At 54.2% G+C, this 23,505-nt stretch overlaps 1 protein-coding gene across 4 annotated transcripts in view; it reads left to right on the top strand.

Annotated features, from left to right (window-relative positions):
• Positions 1–249: 249 nt before the first annotated feature.
• Positions 250–23,505, top strand: part of PISD (phosphatidylserine decarboxylase) — a 28,155-nt gene continuing 4,899 nt past the window's right edge. Inside the window, exons 1-4 of one of the 4 annotated variants that reach the window (XM_068989430.1) lie at positions 259–311; positions 4,538–4,624; positions 6,673–6,752; positions 10,765–10,940. In XM_068989430.1, coding sequence (XP_068845531.1) covers positions 4,623–4,624; positions 6,673–6,752; positions 10,765–10,940 — 258 coding nt within the window. In that variant the 5' untranslated portion in view covers positions 259–311; positions 4,538–4,622. Of the gene's footprint in view, positions 312–4,537; positions 4,625–6,672; positions 6,753–10,764; positions 10,941–19,346; positions 19,363–22,280; positions 22,504–23,505 lie in introns of those variants that run through there. The other 3 variants (XM_068989429.1, XM_068989431.1, XM_068989432.1) reach the window with 3 other exon arrangements.

Genomic DNA, 23,505 nt, shown 5'->3' with positions numbered 1-23,505 from the left:
GGAAGGAGAACTGGCAACCCGGCGCCCAGGTCCAGGTTTAGCACAGTGGGCGCGGCCACCTTGCTCACCTATCCGACCCGGCTCTGCAGGTGCCTAAAGGGGCGGGCAAAGGAGCTTAGACACATAGCCCCGCCCCCCCCCCCACACTCTGCCTTCTTCATTGGGCCCGAGAGGTCGAGACTCGGAACGTCACATGCGTGCGACCCGCGTGTAAAAGGGGGCGTGTCCCGCCGAGAAGGAGGAGACAAGATGGCGGCGTCCGTGGGGCAGGGATGTCTGAGGTGGCTGCCCGGGGTCGCGTGGCGGAGCAGGTACAACTGTTTGGGGAGGCTGCCTCGGGGCGAGGGACGGCCCGAGCCAAGCCGGGGTCTAGAGAGAGGAGCCGTTTCTCTGTCGCGGGCTCGCCCTGAGGAGTGCTCGAGTGGAGACGGAGCCACTCACCTTCACCTCGAGCTCGGGCGCAGGTGCGATTGCCTCCGCCTAGGACGGTCCGAGTCTGGCCTAAACCTCTCTCTTTGTCCTTTCCACTCCACAAGGGACAAAAAACAAAAATATAAACAAAAAGCACCCCCTAAACCAGGTGAAATGGGCTGCGTGTCCGCCACTAGAGCCGAGGCAGGGCTGGACGCTTCTTTCTCTGGGAGTCGTATTGCTGGGAGGGGCGCCGAGATGTGGGAAGAGCACTGGAGTGGGAGTTGGGCGGCTTTCACTTTGGATTCTTGGACTCTGAAGGGAGAGGGTAGGATTCCGTAATCTCAAAATAGTCCGTGATGGAAATAGGGTCTCGGTTACCCTGGTGACCGTCAACTCTTAGATTGTTAGAGGGGTCATAAATCCAGCCCTTTCTTTTTGGCGAAGTCGAGGCCCTGATAGACGGAAGGACTTGCTCAGTTCCACCCAGCCAGGTAGCAGCAGAGCTGAGACTCCTTCCCAGGTACCTCTGTGTCTCACGCAGGGACCTCTCCTTCAGGCTGCCCACCGTGAGGACATTCATTATTCGAAATAGCTTATGTAAGAACTAGCATGGGAGCATTTGGACTCTTGGAAAATGGATTAAAATGTTGGTTGCTGTAACTCAGAATCTGTCTGTCGCTCGGTGTCATTTCGAAGAGGTAAGATTGTGAGACCCACAACTTTTGTGTTTCGGACTGGCTGCATTTTGTCAGCGTGGATCAGAGCTTGCGCTATAATTTTGGGAAGTAGAGACACTGGTTTCGGGCTGAGAGGGAACAGAAAATGTCATTGCCCTGGACAGGAAAGCTTCACTCTCCATTATTAACTACTCAGAAATGGTGTAACTTCTCAGGAGAGGGCTCCACAGTGTGGTGGTAACTGTTGGGATTTGAACAAGAGGGTCTCTGTTGTTTTATTGTTACCAGGTGTGCTGTTTATGAGTCAGTAGTAAAATGTGTCATAAGTTGGAAAGACTAAAAAAAGACTCTCGTGTGTTTTTTTTTTAACGATGGTGAGGAAGATGACTTCACCCACTATCATTTAAAAAGGGAAAAAAGTCGAAACTTTAGTACCAGTATAGGTAGAGACAGCTGGATTTAGGTCCACTGGGTAGGAGGGGTGAGGATTTGGGTACAGTAATTCAGTTTTCAAAGCTGTTACATATCCAGATGGAAACTATATTGAGATGCAGAAAACCCCCAAAAGATAAAATTTCCATGATTTTTAAGTAAAGCAGTGTCTGTTTGTGAGACATATTTGAAAGCCTCATACTGCAGAGTTTTCCAGTAACTGAGTGAGATATGACAGGTGAGAGAATAGAGAAAGTAATTATAAGTGATAATTTAGGGCCATGTTTCCTAAATTTGATAAAAGAATGGAGTGGATGTTTATTAGTAAAAGAGATTTCCAGGTACATCCCCACAGTGCTGCCAACTTCAGGGTCAGTAGGTGTAGGCTGGGGCCCTGGCAACTGTGTTTTTTATGGGTGCTCTGGACGATTCTTTGGTTCAGGCACATATGAACAGAGTACCTAGGTGGTGCATGATCGTGTCAGACCTTCCTTCAGGAGTATTTATGACATTCCTGCCACTGTCAACCACAGTGCCAGGGATCGGGGGGAGGGGGGAGGGCAGGAGAAAAGAGAGGCATTAAAAGATAACAGGCCTCGCGTTGAAAGAACTTTACAGTTTAGTAGAGGAGAGAGGGAACACGGCTAAATAGTACGAGAAAGAACATGGAATAGGCCTTAAGAAACCTGCCAGTTCATTTTCAGGAGAACTTGTCACAGCTCTAAAAAGCAGGAGGGACGTAAGGACTATAGTTAGTGTTACTACCAGAGGTGATGTTAAAGATATTTTAAAACTGGGCTTCGCTGGTGCCTCAGTGGTAAAGAATCTGCCTGCCAATGCGGGAGACATGGGTTCGAGCCCTGTTCTGGGGAGATCCCACAGGCCGTGGAGCAGTCAAGCTCACCTGCGGTAACCGTCGAGCTGTGCTCTGGAGCCCGGGGAGCCGGAACTGCTGAGCCTTAGAGCCTGTGCTCCGCAACAAGAGAAGCCGCTGCAATTGGAAGCTCAGGCACCACAGCGAGAGAGTAGCTCGCACTCTCCACAGCTTGAGAAGCTTCGCAGCAGCAAAGCCCCAGCACGGTCAAAAATAATAATAATAAATAAATCATAAACAGTTTAAAACTATGAATGTGGACACAGACCAGTTAGGGTGAACAGGGGTCACAGTTGATGTGGCCACCCCAATGTGCCAGCTTAACATCACTTGTGTTACTTTTGATAAGAGTAATACGTAGCTAGGTACCAGGGCCTGGGATTAAGGTTTTATGTGATTGTCTCATTTACTCCTAATGAGGTAGGTCCTGTTTTTAGAGGTGGAAAAACTGAGGCTTAGAATTAGTTAACAAGTGGCAGAATAGAGATCTGAGCCCCAGAGTCAGACTTAAGTGCTTAATCGTGGGCTTTAATTGCCTGCTTGCAGGGGGTACACGTGGGTTCACCATACAGAAGGTACATGTGATTGAACCTAGCTGTTCATTTCTCTGAAGCTTAATCTCCCTGTTGAGATTGAGGTCCAGGGGGAAGACAGACAAACCCCTGTATTCGTTGACAAGTACAGACAGAAATAGCGTGAATATATATAAAATCAGTTCATTTCAGGTAGTGAGAAGAAAAATGAAGGAAGTTAATTAAGGAGTTAGCGCTCCAGAGAGAGAACTCTTGGGCTTGTGGTCAGGCGGAAGCATTTGAGCAGAGAATTGAGTGAGGAGGGACTGAACCAGCTGGAGGGGTGTGCCCAGCGGAGACAGCATTGCAGAGGCGTGGGTGTGCAAGGGGTGGGGGTGGACGTGTGAGGAGAGGGGAAGTAGCAGGAGGTCTGGGGTTCAGAGGGCCACTTATGTAGGGTCTGTTTTGAAAAGGTCAGTCCGGATGTTCTGTGATAAATGGGACATGGAGGCCAAGCAGGGAGACCAGGCTAGTGCAGCTCTTCAGCAGCAGACCCAGTGGCTCAGGCCAGAGAAGAGAAGTAGGCAGATAAGGGTGTATTTTGAAAGTGGGGGCTTCGTGCCTTGTCAGTGGATTGAATGTGGACAGTGAGAAAGGACGGACTTGCAAAGGAGTCCCCTGTGCACTGGGGGAGTTGTGGTGCCTTTTGTCTGGGGTGGTGTATTAATTATAGCAGCGTTGCTATGGTAACAGGTAAATTCTAACCTCTTGGTGACTTAACACAGTGGAAGTTTTTGTCTCTATCATGTAAGTCCAGGCCACTTCTCATCGGAAGGGCAGTGTGATTTGAGGGCCTGTCTCTTGCCATCGTAACACATGGCTGCCCAGGATCTGCATGTTTGCCTCCATCTAACAGGCCGGGAGGGGACCTGGGGAGTCTGAATGGTTCTCACAGTGGTTAGAACTCACTTCTAGGAAATCTCATCTGTTGGGTAGAGGAAGTGGATTTAATAACCGGCTGGCTAATCTCTGCCACAGATGGACAGCTCTGGGGGATGGAGCTGTTGAAGGGGAGTGAGGGAGGGTTGGGAATCTGTTTTGGACAAACTCAGTTTGAGGTGATTCAAAGTGAGGATGTTGGGTAGCCAGGTTGAAATATGGTCTGGAGGTCTCTGAAGTAGCAGTGAGGAGAGTCCTCTGCATCTGGCTGTTAAAAAGCAGACTGGGTGAACATCTCTAGGGCGAAGCCTAGACCAAGCAGGTGTCTGAGCCTCAGGCATGGTAGCTGTTTGAAGTTAGGGAGACCGGACAGACAGAAAAATCAGGGTTCCAAAGGCTGTGTGTGTTTCAAGAGGGGCAAGGTGTGAATGAAGGCGTTGAAAGAAACAAACTCCCAGTTAAAAAACACCTAAGTCCCAGGCACTCACTGTACAGTGTGGGGCCAATAGTTACTAGTACTGTCTTGTGTATTTGAAAGTTGCTAAGAGAGTATTTCTCATCACAAGAAAAATCTGCAAACATGTATGGTGAGGGATGTTTAACTAGTTTTCTTGTGGGGATCCTTCCACAATATATACAAATAGGGAATAATATCCTACACCTGAAACTAATACAGTGTTACATTTCAGTTATACCTCAGTTGGAGGAAAAAAAAAGGAGGGGATCACCTGTGACAGATGCTGCTGAGCCGTCAAATAACACGAGGCCCAAGAAATGTGAGTAGGGGTTGGCAGGTGGAAGAGCTGACCTCGGCAGGAGGCGATGTGGTAGGAACAAAAGCCCGGAGAGACGGGAAGGCGAGGAAGTGAAGCAGTGAACAGTGCTCTTTCTGCACACCCGCAGTGGCGTGGGCAGTGTTGTAAGATCAGAAAAAGTGTGGTGTTGATATGAGAATAAGAATGATCCGGAGATGAAAGACAAGCTGATGCAGTGAGCTCTTTGCCAGGCACTTGTTCCAGGAGCTAGGGCTGCAGCAGTGGATGGCGAGACCTTGACTTTGTTCTTGGGAAGAGCTGAATGCAAACCAGCTGCCTGGGTGCTGTGCATTGGGTTACAGTGGATAAGCCCTGCTCTCCCACTTGCACCTCCCCTAAGCAGCGCCCCCCCGCCAGGGGGGAGGGAAGGAAAGGCCTTATTCAGCAGCCTGCAGCATGCTTTGAGCTGGGGGCTCAGCAGCAGTTCTGGACGCACAATGCAGCAGTGTGCGCCGCGCAACAATGCAGCCTTCAGCCAGAGTTTACACTGTGGCTCTGGGCGCTCGCCTTCGCAGTGGGAGTGTCCAGTCCAAGAGATGAGCATTGTGCACTCTGAAAGAACACTCGCCTACTGCAACACACCCTCCTTTGTGGTAGGAGCTGTCCGTCCATCTGGCCTCCGAGGGGGTGGTGACGGTCAAGGTCCCAGCCTTGTTCTGCACGCAGATCTCGGTCGCCTGTAGGAGAGTCAGAGTCACCCTGTTGGCACCATGCTGCGAGAGTGTCACTAAGTCAAGGAAGTTTCACAGGAGTAAATGAAGGCGTTTAAATCTGATCATGTTCACAGGATATTTATGTAAGACGTAACTACTAAGAATCCATGAATGTAAATATTACTGTATGAAAGTCATAAATGCCGTTCTATTTTCCACAAAAATAGCAGTTTAGACATTTATAATAGAGTAAATTTCTGCTTTCATAAAAGACTCCGAAGGAAAAAAAGAAACCCTTACTAACAAGGGCATAGTTTCTTTGCTTTAGATTTCAGGTCAGTATTTGGGGGAACTGAAGTGCTATCTGAATTGAAGGTGGGGTGTTTGCTCTTTGATTAAGGAGAGAGCCGGTGGTTCATTAAAAATTCATCAATGCTTTCCTTGCTCACACAGTCACTTACTGCACTGGGGATGAGTCCTATTTCCCTAGGTAAAGAGGAAATGAAGAGAGACAAAGAATAAAATACTATTTCCTTACAGCTTGAATCCATGAAAATGGTCATTTTTTTTCTCAGAATGCTTGAAAACCCTTTTACCCTGTGAAAGTAGCTTTTGTGGCCAAGTAGCCACAAATAATAATTTTAAAATTCCAAACAAGTTGAGCCTTCCAGACTCAAAGTAGATTAGAGTAGCTCAGCCTGATTTGTTTGCGTCATTCTTTCCCCAGGGTAAACATTTAAAGTTTAAAAATTCAGGGTATTCTCTGCTGGTCCTGTGGCTAGAACTCTGTGCTTCCACTGCTGGGGGCACAAGTTCAGTCCTGCAGGCTTCGTGGCACAGCCCAAAAAGAGAAAAATTTAAAATTTCAGGCTACAAGGCTGTGTACAGCTGTTCTTTTGTGGTGAAGAAACATGCTTTTTGTGTAAGTGCAGCTTTACTGCTTATCATGGTCTTAAGGAAAGAGTAATTCTTTTGTGAAAAAGTTTTAGACTTCAGAAAAGTTATGAAAATAGTACAGAGAATTTCCAAATGCCCTGTGCTCTGATTTCCCCGTATTTTAGCTATATCTGCTTTATCATTCTCCCTTCTCTTCCTTTTTCTCTTTTTGTGAGTGTCTATATGTATATATTTTCTGCTGAAACACTTGGTGCCCCTTTACGTTTAAATTTTTGAGCCCTTTTCCTATAAGGACATTTTCTTACAAAACGACAGTACTGTATAGTGGTCAAAACTGGTAGATTAAATGGATGCAATAGTATTATTGACTCTATAGATTGCACTCAAATTTTGGCAGTTGATCCTCTAATTTCTATTAATTTAAAAAATGTTTAATGATTCCTTTTTGCTTGATTATAGGCGTCCTCACTGTGAAGATGTTGTCTTGAGCCAGTTCCTTCAGTCCCTGAGGAAGCCATCTCTCAGAACCTTTTCCACAAGTAAGTAGCAATTTACTACTTACAAAAGACTGGACTGCCCAGGTGACACAGTGGTAAATAATCTGCCTACCAATGCAGGAGGCTCAAGAGATGTGAGTTAGATCCCTGGGTGGGGAAGATCCTCTGGAGAAGGAAGTGGCCACTCACTCCAGTATTCTCGCCTGGAGAATCCCATGGACAGAGGAGCCTGGCGGCTGCAGCCTGTGGAGTTGCAGAGGCGGACACAGCTGAGCGACTAAGCACAGGCACCAGCAGCAGGTAGAGACGGTGCTGGCCTCTGCTTCAGGGTGCTCATCAGCAAACTCATACAGACGCAGCATCTATTTCACAGGGCTGTCGTTAGACTCAGATGGAATTGTGCCTGTGAAGTGCTTAGAGTCCCTGCCACAGAGGTACCCCTGAAGCTTTAGCTGCTGTTATCCGATTATCTTTACTGGGTGAATATGTGGTGTTCCGTTGCTTGAATGTACCATTTGATGTTGGACATTTTAGTTGCTCCTAGTGTTTTGAACTGTGGTGTTGGAGAAGACTCTTGAGAGTCCCTCGGACTGCAAGGAGATCAAACTAGTCCATCCTAAAGGAGATCAACCCTGAATATTCATTGGAAGGACTGATGTTGAAGCTGAAACTCCAATACTTTGGCCACCTGATGTGAAGAACTGACTCATTGGAGAAGACCTTGATGCTGGGAAAGATTGAAGGCGGGAGGGGAAGGGGACGATAGAGGATGAGATGGCTAGATGGCATCACCGACTTGATGGACATGAGTTTGAGTAAGCTCCGGGAGTTGGTGATGGACAGGGAGGCCTGGCGTGCTGCTGTCCATGGGGTCGCAAAGAGTCGGACACGACTGAGGGACTGAACTGAACTCTTTTTCTATTATAGACAGTTCGGTAGTAACATATCTTTATGCATCCTCAGAATAAATTTGCTGACTTAGAATTGCTGCCTGAAAAGGTTTGTGTGTTTTATAACTTGGTATTTAGACCAAATTGCTCTTCAGGGAGGGTTGTCCCAGTCTCCCCTGCTGAGCAGAAAAGGCTCATGAGCACATCGGTTCCCCACACCCACCTCAGCACTGGATTATGAACTTTTTGGATCTTTTAAGCAGTTGTTTGAATCTTTACAAAAATGTATGTTGTTTTTATTATCTAGCTACCCTTTTTATTCTGTTGTACCAAAAGCTGTTTTTGACTGCCGAGTAATCATACCTTGGGAATAAAATGAGATGATTAATGAGAATAAAAACAAAAGGCTTATTATTAAGGTAGTTAAATAGGGGCACATCTGAGTGTTACTTAAGTAGGACTTGCCTGTGGGAACATGTAAGACTCAACTTGAAGGATGGAGGGGAGCCTCAGAAATGAAGTCAGAATGTCGCAGATCTGCAGAAAAACTCTGCTTTCATAAAGCGACAAACGCGGCCGGGAGGCAGTCAGGAGTGAAGGGCACCCCTGCCTCCTGCTTCCTGTTAGGGGAGTAAAGAAAGCCTGTAGAGAAAGAGGCCTGTAATTGAAGCAAGGACCGGTGTAGCCAAAGCACCGAGGAGGGTGTGACCCGCCAGCCTGGGGCGCTAGCTTAGTGCCACGGGGCTGTGTACAGCAGGTCTCTCCTCACCAGATAATCCAGAAAGAGGGAAAAAAATGTTTCTTGCTTTCTGACAAGTTTTTCTGGTCAGAGGTAGACTATTTAGTTGTTAAGTAGTAAGGGTTCTTTAGGAATAATCAGAAGATGGAAGAGATTAATGACATCCATACTTGCTCATTAAAAAAAGAAACAGCAGGGAATTCCCTGGTGGTCCAGTGGTTAGGACTTGAAGCTGTCACTGCTAAGGGCCCAGATTCAATCCCTTGTCTGGGAACTAAAACCCCACGAACCTCTCGGCATGGCCAGAAAAAAAGAAAAACAAAAAAATCCTAACCCCTCTTCTCGCTGTGCCAGTCTTCACCTGCTGCCTTCACCTCGCTGCCCTTGTCTGCAGGTGGCCTTCTCCCCGTGTGTGTCTGTCTCCAGATTTTCTTTCTGTAAGTGGACGAGTCATATTATTAGAGCCCACTGTGGGGACCTTCTTTTAACCTGATTCCCTCTGTAGAGACCTCCTATCCCAGAAGGGTGACGGAGGTGTGGGGTTGGGGTCTCAGCATATAAATTTTGTGTGTGTGCGTGCTCGGTCACCAAGTCGTCTCCAGCTTTGTGGGCCCTGGACTGTAGCCCACAAAGAGGAACTAAAAAGCCTCTTGATGAAAGTGAAAGAGGAGAGTGAAAAAGTTGGCATAAAGCTCAACATTCAGAAAATGAAGATCATGGCATCTGGTCCCATCACTTCATGGGAAATAGATGGGTAAACAGTGGAAACAGTGTCAGACTTTATTTTTGGGGGCTCCAAAATCACTGCAGATGGTGACTGCAGCCATGAAATTAAAAGACACTTACTTCTTGGAAGAAAAGTTATGACCAACCTAGACAGCATATTCAAAAGCAGAAACATTACTTTGCCGACTAAGGTCTGTCTAGTCACTGCTAAGGGCCCAGATTCAATCCCTTGTCTGGGAACTAAAACCCCATGAATGGTTTTTCCTGTGGACATGTATGGATGTGAGAGTTGGACTGTGAAGAAGGCTGAGCGCCGAAGAATTGATGCTTTTGAAGTGTGGTGTTGGAGAAGACTCTTGAGAGTCCCTTGGACTGCAAGGAGATCCAACCAGTCCATCCTAAAGGAGATCAACCCTGGGATTTCTTTAGAAGGAATGATGCTAAAGCTGAAACTTCAGTACTTTGGCCACCTCATGTGAAGAGTTGACTCATTGGAGAAGACTCTCATGGTGGGAGGGATTGGGGACAGGAGAAGAAGGGGACGACAGAGGATGAGATGGCTGGATGGCATCACGGACTCGATGGATGTGAGTCTGAGTGAACTCTGGGAGATGGTGATGGACAGGGAGGCCTGGCATGCTGCGATTCATGGGGTCGCAAAGAGTCGGACATGACTGAGCGACTGAACTGAACTGAACTGGACTGTAGCCCACAGGCTCCTCTGTCCATGGGGGTTCCCAGGCAAGAACACTCTAGTGGGTCACCACTTCCTTCTCAGGGGATCTTCCCGACCCGGGGGTTGGACTCAAGTCTCCTGTGGCCCCTACGCTGGCGGGTGGATTCTTTGCCATGGAGCCACCTGGTCTGGGGGACATGGTTCAACCCGTAATGCATGTTGAGCGTCTTTACATGTACTTACCGGCCATTCCTGCTGGAGAAACATCTGTTCATATCCTTAGTGTGTTTTTGTCTTATTTTTTGCTTTACTCATTTTTGGCTGTGCCGGGTCTCTGTGGCTGCGTGGGCTCTGCTCTGTGATGAGCGCAGGCTTCTCACCGCGGTGGCTCCTCCCGTGGCGGAGCACGGGCTCTGGGCTGGCAGGCTTCAGTTTCGGTTCTCAGGCTCTAGAGCAGAGGCACAACCGTTGTGACGGACATGCTTAATTGCTCCCTGGCATGTGGGATCTTCCCAGACCAGGGGTAGAACCTGTGTCTCCTGCGTTGGCAAGCAGATTCTTTACCACTGAGCCGTGAAGAAAGCCCTTAGTATGTTTTTTAATTGGGCCATTTGTCTTTCATTGTTGAATTGTAACAGCTTATGAGATTTTGCCTTTGAAAGAATACTGGTGTCCAGTCAGAACTGGGTCTGGGTCATAAAAGTGAGATCAGAGAGCCTGTCCCTGTCTGGCCCTGTGGGTAGCCAGTAGGGCAACCTGGGATACTTCTTTGATCTCTTTGCATTTGATGTTTTCATCTTAAACTCGGTAGCTGTGGCGGCAGCTGAGGCACGTCATTGTTTCACGGGGAGGATGCGTGAGCCCTGACTGGATAGACTCTGGAGGCAGCAGCGTCTCTGCAGCGACTCAGGGCTGCTCCTGCTTGGCAGATCTCTTATCCCAGCCTTCCTGTTGGTGCTGTGTTTGCATGCTTCAACGCTGTCCCTTCTCCTGGTTCAGCGTTTTCCTGGTTTTTTTTTACAGATGCCAGGAAAGTCCACACGGCCCCTGCCCGCACCTTGTCCCTGCTGCGCCCTCTGCCCATTCTGGTCGCCACGGGTGGCGGCTATGCAGGGTACCGGCAATACGAGAAGTACCGGGAGCGAGAGCTGGAGAAGCTGGGCTTGGATGTCCCGCCCAAGCTTGCCGGTCACTGGGAGGTAGGAACCGGGGGAGCCGCCTTGCGTCCTCCCAGAAGCTGGAGAAGCTGGGCTTGGACGTCCCGCCCAAGCTTGCCGGTCACTGGGAGGTAGGAACCGGGGAGCCGCCTTGCGTCCTCCCAGAAGCTGGAGAAACTGGGCTTGGACGTCCCGCCCAAGCTTGCCGGTCACTGGGAGGTAGGAACCAGGGAGCCGCCTTGCGTCCTCCCAGAGCATGTCCCTCTGTAGATCGCCCCGAAGTTAAGCCGCCTGAGAAAGCGGAATGTGCTTTCTTGGAGCTCATGTCTCCAGTGGGTTTGGGGCGATGTGGAAGTCGTGTCAGGCTTCCCTCTGTCTTCAGACGCACCCCTCGTCTCCCCAAGGCCTCTTGAAATCTTGGGAGCTCATGCCTTCCCCTGGGGCTGGCGTCCTGGCCGTCATGCTTCCTCAGTCTGAGGGCGGGCCGGAAGGGTTGGACTGTGTGATGTGGATACGCTCTCACCAGGAACCAGACTGCAACCGTCCAGTCTCTTTACCATTACTGCTCAAAATGCTCTTGGGCCGGGAAGTGGGGGTGCGGTTGGGCGTCACATAGTGACGGCTGCGGCTCAAGGGACGCGCCTGGGCTTCCCGCGGCGCAGCGTCATTCCTGACTCCTAGTGGACGTTCAGTCAACGCTGAAATTGAGTATAAAGGTGTGAGTTTAAAAATTTCTTTCTCTTCACCCTTAATTTAACAAATGAAATGCCTGCACTGTCAGTAGACCCTGACCTGTGAGCGCAGAGACTTGACGGTATTTGGGGTGATGCGTGTGGGTTTCCCTGTGAGCCTCCCCGTATCATTAATCCAGCCCGGCTGCCCCCACAGCCAGGGTCCCAGTCCTGAAGGCTGGCTCTGGCTGTGCGCCTTGGTGGCTGTGTGCACTCAGACCGCTTTCCTGGTTGTCTGTTTTGGGGTCACACACTCCGGACTCCGTTTCCTGGGGGGCCATGGCGCAGCGTGTGAGTCACGCTCTCTGTGCGTGCTGAGCACTGCACACCTGTCGCTGGTGGTTTCCTGTGTAAACATAGCCTACTTCCAACTAGTGAAGTACTTGTGAGACTGTGACCCATGACCTCACCGGAGTGTTAGACCCACGCTTTCTTCCCTCTGACCCTGAGCATCTGTCAGGCTGACCCACCCTGTGACTTGCTCACCTGCTTTCAGGAAATCCCCACTCATTTCCAAGGAATCCCAAGAGAATGTGCGTGTGCAAGAAATCTGCTTCCTCATTCACAAAAGACCAAGGTCAGTGGTTTTTTTTAGCATCCATTGTTTGTAAAACTGGAATTCCTGCCATCTGTGAGTCAGTACCTGAAAGACAGTTGTCTGTAGAGAGGACAGGGTTGAATTAGCTCATAAGCTCTGGGCTCTGGCCAGTGACGGGACATGGGGGCAGAGCGGCCCAGTGCAGCGCGAGCTCTGGAGGAGCTGGGCTGAAGTCAGTCCTGCTCGCTCTCTCTTCCTCTGTAAATTTGTTGTTGGCTGTGCGGGCTCTCTGTTGCGGTGAGTGGGGCGGCACTCAGGCTGCTCATCCCGGTCTCTCTTGTGGAGGAGCACCGGCTCTGGGCGTACACGGGCTGAGTTGCCCCATCGCGTGTGTCATTGAACCCCAGCCCCCTGCATTGGGAGCGTGGAGTCTTAACCGTTGGACCACAAGGGAAGTCTCTCCTGTAAGAATTTTACGGTTTTAGGTCTGATGTTTAGGTCTCTGATCCATTTGGAGTTGTTTTTTATGTCGTATAAGGTAAGTGTCTGACTTCATTCACGTGGATGTCCAGTGTGCCCAGCACTGTTGGTTGAAAAAAGGCTGTCCTTTCCCCGTTGAGCGGTGTCGGCCCCCTTCTGTGAATCAGTCTTATTCTCTCGTAAATGACAGAGATGATGGTAATGCTCTGACAGAATGTTGGAAAACGGGGAGGACACTCTTGATTCCCCCTGCTTCTCACTAGATGACTTGTGTAATCGTGGGCTTTAGTTTTCGTGTATTCACTTCCTGTCTATCTCTGTTTTTAAACGGATATACAGTTGACCCTTAAACAATGTAGAGATTGGAGGCACCAGCCTCCGTCCCTGCAGCAGTAAGAAACGTGCATGTACTTTACAGGCCACCCCTGGGGTGCGTGGCTCCGTACCCTCCGTTTGCATAGTCCTGTAGTGCGTATCTATTGAGAACACTGCTTATAAGTGGACCTCTGCAGTTCGTACCTGTGCCGTCCAGGGGCAGCTGCTCCTATTTCATAGCTTTAGGTTGGTGCAAAAGTAATTGCGGTTTCAGACCATGAATTTTAAATCATTATAATTAGATTCAGATACATCTTTATTAATCAAAATAGGAACCATTACAATCAACACAACTTTGCCAATGAGAAATAAATTGATTTATTCCTGTAGTGTAAAAATCTGTCCTTCAGGATTTGATAAATTCTTGGAAAGCATTTTCTGCCTCCTGCTGGTCATGGAAATGTTTTCCTTGCAAAAAGTTGTTGAGATGATTGAAGAAGTTGTGTTTGGTGAGAGGTCAGTGAATGTTCAAGAGGTCAGTGAATATTGCAGATGAGGCAAAACTTTAGCCAAATTCATTCAACTTTTGAAACATTGGTCGTGTGGTATGTGGTCAGGCGTTGCCATGGAGAATTGGGCCGTTTCTGTTGACCAGTGCCAGCTGCAGGCGTTGCAGTTTTTGGTGCATCTCATCGATTTGCTGAGTGTATTTCTCGGATGTAATGGTTTCACTGAGATTCAGAAAGCTGTAGTCGATCAGATGGGCAGCTGACCGCCAAATCGTGACCGTGACGCTCTCTGGTGCAGGGTTGGCTTTGGAAGGTGCTTTGGAGCTTCCTGGTCCAACCCCTGAGCTGGTTATCACTGGTTGTTGTATAAAATCCACTTTTCGTTGCATGTCACAATCCTATCGAGAAATGGTTTGTCGTTGTTAGAATAAAAGAAGATGACACTTTAAAATAATTTTTTAAATTTTCGGTCTGCTCATGAGGCACCCACTTATGCAGCTTTCTCACCTTTCTGATTTGCTTGAAATGCCGAACGACTGTCGAATGGTCAACGCTGAGTTCTTCGGCAGCTTCTTGTGTAGTTATAAGGGGACCAGCCTCAATGATCCTCTCACTTGGTCACTGTCAACTTCCAGTGTCTGGCCATTACAGCCCTGATCTTCACGACCGTCATCTCCTTTGCAAAACTTTTTGAATCACCACTGCACTGTATGTTTGCTAGTAGTTTCTGGGCCAAATGCATTTTGTTGTGAGTGTTCTCCACTGCTTTAAGATCAAATAAGAAAATCACTCGAATTTGCGTTTTGTGTAACATCATTTCCATAGTCCGAAATAAATGTAAACTAAACAGCAAGTAGTAAGTCATTAGCACAAAAAACATAAAGCGAGAAATGTATGTTACGATGTTGTATAACACAACCTCATTTAAGAATGTATTCCAGTGTCAAACAGCAAATTTCAACAGTGCAAAAACTGAAATTACATTTGCACCAACCGAGTATGATGATTTTGCAGACTCCATGTGAGTACCAACTGTAGGTGACTCTGTTGCTGCGGTGGATTCTGGGCACGGGTGGTTTTTACCGGTGATTAATGCTGAGCCAATCTTTGCACATAGGCCTTCCCTTGGGCTGCATGCTGGGTGTGGAGTTGCTGTCTGAAAGGGTCTGGGCGCCGCAGTCTGTGCTGTGTGTTTGGCATCTAAACCTCTTGTAGCCATCTGTAATGGGCATCGGCCATTAGGCATAGGACCGTTGTACGTGAGCCACAGTGGGTGTTAGTGGAACCGTTGCCACAGACATTACCCCTCTCATGCTCGCTCCACACCACACATCTTTGCGCTCCTTCACGTGCTGGGCCTTGTTGAGCTGCAGGGGATTCGCTAGTGAAGAGAACCGGAGTTCCCGTCCTCAGAGAGCTGCCCTTATTAGGGGCTCAGACAGACAAGAAGCAGGCACACATGGGCATGTCGAGGGCTGAAACACTGCGGAGGAAGCACAGACAGGTACAGGGCACAGTGTCTTGGGCTGGGCAGCACCAGGGAAGGAAGGAAGGCGGGCCCACTCAGAGCCGTGTGGGCTCCCGGGGCATCTGAGGGGCGGGATTGGACAGAGCGCGCCTGTCGCTGTTGATGGGGAACAAGGGCCCCTGTGGCTGGAGGCCGGAGGGTGGGAGGACCCAGGGCGCCAGCTCTGCCTGTCTTTTGAGTGCGCCCTGAGTGATGTGGGTTCTGATCCGACTGTCCTGGCTGCCGTGGGGACAGGTTAGGGGACCTGTTGGGAGGCTCTGACAGGATCCCAGCGGATCAGAGTGGGAGCAGTGAGGAGGGGAAACGCACTCGATGCTGTTTTTATGGAAGTGTAATCAATGTAGAATGTAGGTTACGGGTGTACAGTCCAGTGGGTCACGAGTTTTACGGTCCTGCTCCATTTACAGTTCGTATAAACTGCTGATTGTGTTTCCGTCGTGCAGTACATCCCTGGGGCTCATCTCGTGTGTGATAGTTTCCCCTCCCCCCCAGCCCGGGTCCCTCCGCCCGCCCCTGCGTGTCCCTGTGTCCCTGCCAGGCGCGCCCGCCCATTGCACTGTGTGGACTGCACATTCGATTCTGGGTATGTGTGAGGGCAGAGTGCACGGGACGCACCGCCGGGTTGGATGTGGGATGGGAGTGGAAAACGCCCGGTGAGCTCTGACTTGAGCAGGTGGAGGGGAGGGAATGAAGAGCCTCCGGACTCGCGCTGTATTACGCTCTGGGGTCAGCTTTTCTCGGCGCGTGAGTCCCCATCACCATTTCTCACGTGTTTATTCTCTGCCTGTATTGGCTCAGTGTACTCGTCAGCTTAACATTTCAGTCTGATTGGCACGGACTAAGGAGCCCACCCTCCTGTGGCCCCGGTCGGAGCAGGACACCTGCCCTCAGAGCCAGAGCTGTGGCTGGGCGAGGCGAGGGCTCTTCCTCAAGTGCCTTTTCAGGAGCTCGTGATGTCCTTCCTGGGAAAGCTTTGGGTTCAGGGTCAAAGAGCCTGATCATTTTGGGCTGCTTGGGCCTGGTGTTTGGCCTCCGGGGGAGGGCGGTTGCCCTGGGCCTCCGCTGAGAGGTGGCTTTGAGGGGACAGCTCTGCCCGGGGCTGGAAGGCCCCCCGTGCCCAGAGTGTCGCGCCGTCTGTGTGGCGGCTGTAATTTCACATACACCCCGCTCGTGTCTCCGTAAGTGCAAACGCGGAAACAGGCCTTCGTAAGTGCTTCTTACCGAGAGGCTGAAAGGTGCTCCAGCAGGTGGCCCGGGCGGCAGGCGTGTGGTGGGAGCACATAGGCACGCCCACCCCAGGGGCTCCTGCCCCACGCAGGGGGGCATCTGGGGGCAGAAGCCTCCGCACCCCCAGGTTCTGGCACTTCTGAAGTGTCCCTTTCTGACCAGGCCTGAGGACAGGTGTGGGCATGTGGGCGGGGTGGAAAGAGTGGCCTTTGGAGCAGAAGCTGGCACACGTCCTCCTCCTGCACCAAGGAGCTGACTCCGTGGAGATGGGGCCGAGGTGCAGGGTGGTGGTTGGCCGCTGCCTCTCCCACCAGGCGAGGAGCTGCCGTGTGGACAGAGAGGGGTTCTCGGGAGAGGCACTGTGTGCCAGCCTGGTCCGGGGCTTTCCTTCCCAGTAGTAGAATTTAGTTTTTCTGTGGCTTAAACAGTGTCTTCCAGTATTTTTATAGTGAGCATTTGAATAAGGCAGAAAAGTTGAGAGAAGAGCACTGGATTGATGGGCGTGAACGTTTCAGAGTATCTGCTTCGTTTCTGCATGCATCTATGGACTCTCAAAGCCACTGAAAGAACATTGCAGACGTTGTGAAATGAAACTTCATCCCTCCACACTTCAGTCCACATTTGAGCATAGGATGCAGTTTGTTGTCGTCTCAGCTTAGCCTCAGGGTGCTCCGGGAGCAGTCCCTGTGTTAACACCAGTTCCTTGTTTCCAGCTCAGTTTGGTGTTTTTAAAAGGAAGGTGCGGCATTCCAGCTGTGAAAAGAAAGAAAGCCGGATCAGCCTGTTGTCCCCCACCCACCGCCTGCACTTGGCATCTCCTTCCCTCCGTGAGCCTGGACAGTGTGGAGCTTGTTTTACATGTTTGTAAACTTCCGGTAATTGTTACAGCTTTATTGTTCCTCTCTGTGAACAGGCTGCTTTGAAATAAGAATGGCACAGGTGTAAACACCTGGTCCCATGCTGGCAGGGGGTGGGCATTCAGTAAGTGCTATTCTGCTTCTTACCGCACAGGTGGTGAGAAGACAACTCTGGATGTTAAGATGGGCAGACAGTCCAGTTGGTGGGAAGCAGGCCTCCAGCCTTTCCTCTCCCCTGGCCTGGGGGGCACCTGTGCCTGGAGCCCTGCGGGGGCAGGGAATGGACGAGGCTGGGCTCCGGGCAGGAGGGGGCTTTCTGCTGGGCTGCCTTACCCCTGCAGCCTGTTTGCTCTCTGGGCGGCAGAGACGTCCTCGGGCTGGTGGGACTGCTAGGAAACACTGGAGAGCCCCACGGGGGAATTTGGCAGGGCTGTGAGAAGCCCTTGGATCAAGAAGTCACCCGAGGGCGCTCCGTGCTTGTCCCGGCTCCTGCCAGGCTCCTGCCAGGCTGATGACCTGCCGCTGGCTCCCTGTGCCAGCCTTGGGACGCCGGCCATCACTGTTCTTCCTCAGGGGCCTCCACTAGCCCCAGGCAGTGAGGACACCTGCCACTCCCTGGCCCCCTGGCTCAGCAGAGCACGGCGTTCAGGGTGTGGGGAGGGGCCGGGCGCCGTCCTTGGCGCTCTGGCCCAGTGGCTGGGGGCCTGCAGAACCTTGCGGTGGCACTAGGTGGCACTCCCGCCCAGGGGCGTCCAAGCAAGGTGGCCATGAAGGCCCAAGTGTGGCTGGCCAGAAGGGGCCTCAATTCGGGGAGAGTGCAACTGCCAAGGGGTTTTGTTAGTCCCAGAAACCATGCTGAGTTTTGTCTGGAATATGGTCCAGAAGGCATCTCCCTGCTGAGGTACACGTGGTGGAGGGCAGGTTAGAAGGCGGGAGCGCCGGTCTCAGGGCTGGTTCACGCGTTAAATAAGCACCGACCAGCCTGGGAGCTTCGAATGACCCCAGAGGAGCGCAGGTCCACGCGGAGCAGCCCAGCTGGCCCTTTGACGGTGGGGAGCAGCCGTGCTGCGGGGGCTCGGAGGATGGAGCGCTGGGCTCTTGGGCCACGTCTGTCACCCCCTCGCTTCGGGTCTGGGTGCACTGCAGGCTGTGGGGAAGCCGGGATGGTCTCCCCGGGTTTCCGGATCTGAATTTTCTTGTTAGGATTGTGTATCAGCATCTTCTGTGCTTTAACTCGTCGTCATGCCATCGTGAGTGGTGTTTGGTTGGAGCTCTAAGCTCAGAAGGGGCCTGGAGGCTCACTGAGAATGCCGGTGCCCTCCCCTGCCTCCCAGTTCCTGCTGGCGCCCTGTCCTGTTGGGTGCAGTCCCTGAGGGAGGAGCCTCCCGTCCTCCCCCTCCTCCCCGCTGAGATGCCCCGGGCTGTGGTTTGTTGCGGAGCCCTGGGTTTGGTGGATCAAGATGCGGGCGGTGTGTGGGCTGTGCGTCCCACTGCGCCTTCTTCCAGGCGGCCTTGGCTCCCCTGCCCGTCTCCTCACAAGCCCTAAGGCTTGCTGAAGAGGAAGAGGCTCGTCTTCTAAATGTTGCTCTGGAAAGTGAATTCCCCGTGGTCAGAAGATGCTGGGGTGGTCCTGCGTGCTTTCTGTGACTGAGTAGGGGTGGTGGTGGTGCGCCCCTGAAAACTGGCTCGTTCCATCCCATGTTGACCGAGTGGTTTTGGTGGGCATGGGGGGTAGGGTGCTGAAGCCTGCAGGCTGGGCCCCCACCGTCCAGTGGGGCAGGAAGGTGAATCACCCCACAGGTCTCGAGCCCTGCGAGGAAGCCTGCGGCAGGGCGGGGCGGGCCCTGCCCACTGGGCCTCCTGTGTGGTCTGCACTGGGGGTTTCTGTGTCAGGGTGTATCTGCCTGGAGAAGAGGGCTTGGGGCGGGAAGCAGCCTTTGTCCTCAGGCCTGGGTGTGAGAGGGAGCGAGGGCTTCGCCGCCTTCTGTCAGCTCTGCGGGCTGGCTGGAAAAGGCGGCCGGAGGGCGAGGCCCGCACCGGAGGAGGCCCGGCGGCGGACCCCTCTTCCTGCCGCTCCGCGGCCCCGCCCCGCCCCTTAAAGGGACCCCGGCCGGGCGGGCGCCGCCGAGCCTGGCGTCCGGCCCCCGCCCCGCCCCGCCCCGGCGGCCTGAGTGGCTGCAGCCCGGCCCCCTGCCCGCCCCCTGCTTCCGTGGAGCGGCGCCTCCCGGCAGTTCAGTCGCGCGGGCGGCGCGGACACGAGCGGAGCCGACCACCTGCGGGTGAGTGAGCGCGCGCGGCCGAAGGCCTCGCCCAGCGCGGGGGGCCCCTCGCCTCCTGGGCTGTGGTCGCCCCTTCCCGCCGGGGATCTGGGGAGCACCCCGCTCCCTTCCCCGGTCCTCACCGGGCTGTGGCTTCCCTGGCCCCACACGGTGGGTCACGGGGCCGGCGGATGAGCTCACTTCCTCCGCGTCTTGTAGCATCTCTTCGCCCCACAGCCCGGAAAAGGGAAACCCGGGCTGCTCGGGGTCTTCCCTGCGCCCAGTTTCCTCAGTGCTGCCGGGGGCTGGCAGTTGTGGGGAGGGAAGCGGGACCACGGGCCGGAGGGGGTGAACCCGCCCCTCCCAGAGCCCCACTCCCCGCTGGTGCCAAGGACCGTCCTGGAGAAGGCTCCTTTCCTTGAGGGGAGCTAAGAACGACTCCTGCCGCCTCCCTGCACCTCCCTTGAAAGAGGCGCACCTGGACCTTTCTTTTTGCTTCCTCTTCTTTCACCGGAGGCTTCCCCAAGATGGCTTACCCATTTCACAGGGAGAACCCATTTTCTTGGTTCCCTGCTTCTGACATTTTGTCCTCTAGCTCTGGCACTTGCGGAGGAATGGTTGGTGGCCCCACCTGGACACAGCTGCCCTGTGACTGCCCCACAGAGCAGGTGTGTGCACCGCAAGTCAGGCCCGGGACACGTGGTTTGGGGGCACTGGGGGTTACCTGCGGTGTCTGGCACCCCGTGAGCTTTCCACACGGAGCATCCTCGCCCCGGCTGACTCGTGCAGGATGTGAGGGGTGGGCGGGGACACTGCGGCCCTGCTAGGGTGTGAGCCCCGGGAGAGCCCTCCTGACAAAGGTGAGCCCCTCCAGCCTGGTCCTCTTGAGCCCGCCCTTCCTGCTCACATCATTGCTGCCCTGGGGTTGGGCCTTCTCTGCCCTGTTCCTTCTGTCCTCCCAGAGCGTGGGTCTGAAAGGGAGGGGGGGCCGTCAGGAGCCAGGGCTGCAGGATGAGACTGCGCTAAGGTTTTGGGGGGAATGGAGGCGTGGGGTTTCCGAGCCTCCAGACAGGTGACCAGGAGGAACGGTCCTTCCCCTTTCAGATGAGGGGACTGAGACCCAGACAGCACCTCGACTTGCCTTTCCCAGCTCGCAGGGTGAGGGTGGCGGGGGCATCCAGGGTCACAGCCACCAGATGGTCCCCTTCCCCCACCAGAGCCACTTTGTGTCCTCACGTTCCGCATGGCTGGCTCTTAGGTTGCCCAGTGACTTTGAACTCCTACTGGTCCCAGCCCCATCTCATCCCACAGAGTGTCCTTGGGACTCTAGGGAGAGAGGGAAGGTGTCTGTACTTCTCTGCTTCCGGGTGCCCTCCTTGCAGAGTCCTCATTCAGGCCTGAGTGCCCCAAGTTGCACTCAGGGAGCCAGAGAGGGAGAGAAGGCTCTGGCTTGGCCTCCAAAGGCCACTGTAGGCACAGAGGGCTAGTGGGGCTCTGAAATGGGAATGCCCTGAGTTAGAAGGGGTGACCTCTAGGGACTCATTCCCGCCATTGTGCAGCTCTGAGCTGGCTGGTGCTTGAGGGTGCTGGCTCATTTCTTGAGGGACAGCTGAACTCGTGTCTGCTTCCTGGGGGCCTTTGGGGGTGCACCGATGGTGATTTAGAAGAAATCTGACCCTGGTCTCAGTGTCCCATTTTAGAGAAGGCGGCAGAGTAGTGGCCGAGACAGGACTGAGGCATGCAGACTTGGGGCTCCTCAGGGCAGTTCTGGAGTGCCTCCAGGATAGCAGCTCCTTGGGCTGGGCCCCCAGAGGGAGCCCCCAGACTGGAGGCTCTGGGAGAGGACGCAACGCAAAGGCACACGCGGGGATCTGCTTTGAGGGCCTGACGTTTTGGAATGAGCTGGGTTTGTTTGTGGGCTCCTGAATGTGCCTGAGAAACATGCAGAATCGGTGACGGTCCTTCCAGGAGGACAGTGAGGAAAACTGCCCCAAGGACGTCTAGCTCCTGTCCAGGCCCACAAGACTTCACCAGCCCCTGCCATGAATCCAGTTTTCTAGAGGGGGGTGGGGCTCGAGTGGTGAACCTGGTCCTGAAGCCTAGCTCCATGCTCAACCCCAACTGCCCATCTCCCCACTGGGCCTGCTTCTCTTGGGAGCCAGCAGGCAAGTTTGGGGTCTCAGGTGGGGCGGGCTTGCTCGTAGGTGGGCAGGACGTCCGCTTGGGCCTGGCCCTTGGGCAGAGGAGGTCTGGGTGGGCACCCTCTGGCCACTCAGGAGGGTGGCCTGGGGAGATGGCGTCCTGGTTTGAGATGGGGCGGAAATCCAGTTGCACATCCAAACCTTAGTCGGCCTGGTCCAGCCCCATGGCCGCGGACACCCGGGGAGCCGGCGGTTGCCGATCCTCCTTGAGCGAGGTGGGTTTGCCCAGGGCGGCAGACGTCCAGCCGAGTTGGGGCCTCTTGCTCTGCCCCTGCTCGGTAGCTGGGCGGGAGCAGCCCTGGGCCCCCGTGGGTCTTCCTGTGAAGATGCCGCCAGGCTCGCGGGTCGGCAGTGTGCTGGGCAGACGGGACCCGGGGCTGCCGAATGTTGCTCCCCCTGCCCGTTGGCTGCGAGCCGGGCGCCCTGGCCCCACAGTGCCGCTCCTCCCGGGCTGCCCCTCTTCTGAGGAGGGAGGGGTGGAGAGCCACAGCAGGCCAGACGCCGGGTGCCAGCGCCGCGCCCTCACCCCTCAGATGCTGCTCTGTCACCTGAAAGGGAAAGTGGGTCGGGTCCCGGCGAGGGAGGGGCGGCGGGGCCGACCTGGGTGCCTGCCCGGAGCGCGGGGCTCGGATTCCCGCTTGGGCCCGGCGGCGCCGAGTCCCCTCCCTGCCGGGAGTGGCCAGGTGGCCAGGGACACAGCGGGCCGAGCAGGTCCGTGACCCGCGCCTGTCTCTGCAGCAGCCCCGACGTCTCACCGGCGCCCCCGAGCCTTCAGACCGGACCGGGCCGGGGCGCGGTCCCCCCAGCCGCCACCTCGGGCCCAGGAGCGGTGACAGCGCAGCCCCGGGGGGAAGGGAGGAAGGAGGAGAGACAAAGGCGCGCGCCGGCCCCGCCTCCTTGCGCCGCCCACCATGTGTCAGTCAGAGGCGCGGCGAGGACCCGAGCTCCGCGCGGCGAAATGGTGAGATGCCCCCGGCCGCGGCCTCACGCCGCCGCACCCCGCGCCGACCTCCGGAAGGTCCGCGTTCACGTCCAGCGGCTCCGCGGCGGAGGTGGTGGCGGCGGCAGGGGGCGAGGGGCCCAGCTCCCGCGGCTAGAGAGGGGCCCACCCCGGGGGGGCCGAGTCCGAGAGCCCGCTTCAGGTATTGGTGGGGGCCCGCGGGCTGTTGGTCCGGTGTCCACGCCGCGCCCCCGCCCCGCTTGGGCGCAGCTTCTCTGGGATTGGCCCCCGCGCTTCTGCAGAGAGCAGGGTGGGCGGGAGGAGCCCGGGGTGGAGGAGTGATGCGTCCGGCCTGGCCCCTTCCCATTTCGTGGGCCTTTTTAAAGGGATGGGAGAGAATGATCGCGGAGGGTCTGGTGCGGAGGCAGCACTTCCAGGGCCGCCGCTGCGCTGCAGGGCCTGGCCCTCGGCTCAGCTCTCCGTCTTCTCTGCTTTTCGTATCAGCTGTGCTGCCTTTGTTCCTTGGGTTGTTGAGCAGCTGGGGGCAGAGGACCGAGCTGCTCTGAGCGCGCTCAGGCGCAGATGGAGCCTCCTGCTCCAGTTGAGTGCAGTGTTTTTGATGAAACCGAGGCACCAGGACATTCTCCGAGTGGGTGGTAGAGTGGTCTCTAAAGCCCACACTGGGGCCTTGAGAGCATCTAGGTCCTGGGTCTGTGGCGCGGCGACCTGGGCCTCGGTGTCACGACTCAGGAAGAACTTAGCCCGGTCTCTGGCTCCCCTGAAGCTGAGCCTTTGCTGACTGTACCGAGTTGGGGCTGGTGTGGTCGGGGGAAGGCCCACCTACCTTTACTGGAAGGAGGGGCTTGGGTCAGGTGTGTGTGGCCCCAGCAGGCCTGAGGCTTGGTAGGGAGTTTAGCGCCACCACCCTCTGGATTGTTGCAGAGAACCTGAGGTGACGTAGAGGGACAGCAGGGTGGGTGGAGCAGTAGCCGTGAGGGGTGTGTGTGTGTGCACCTGCGAGCT

The sequence above is a fragment of the Capricornis sumatraensis genome, chromosome 17 (assembly GCF_032405125.1).
Source record: "Capricornis sumatraensis isolate serow.1 chromosome 17, serow.2, whole genome shotgun sequence".
Classification (NCBI taxonomy): domain Eukaryota; kingdom Metazoa; phylum Chordata; class Mammalia; order Artiodactyla; family Bovidae; genus Capricornis; species Capricornis sumatraensis.
Note: the sequence above shows the minus strand (reverse complement) of the source record. Positions and strands in the feature narration are given on the sequence as shown.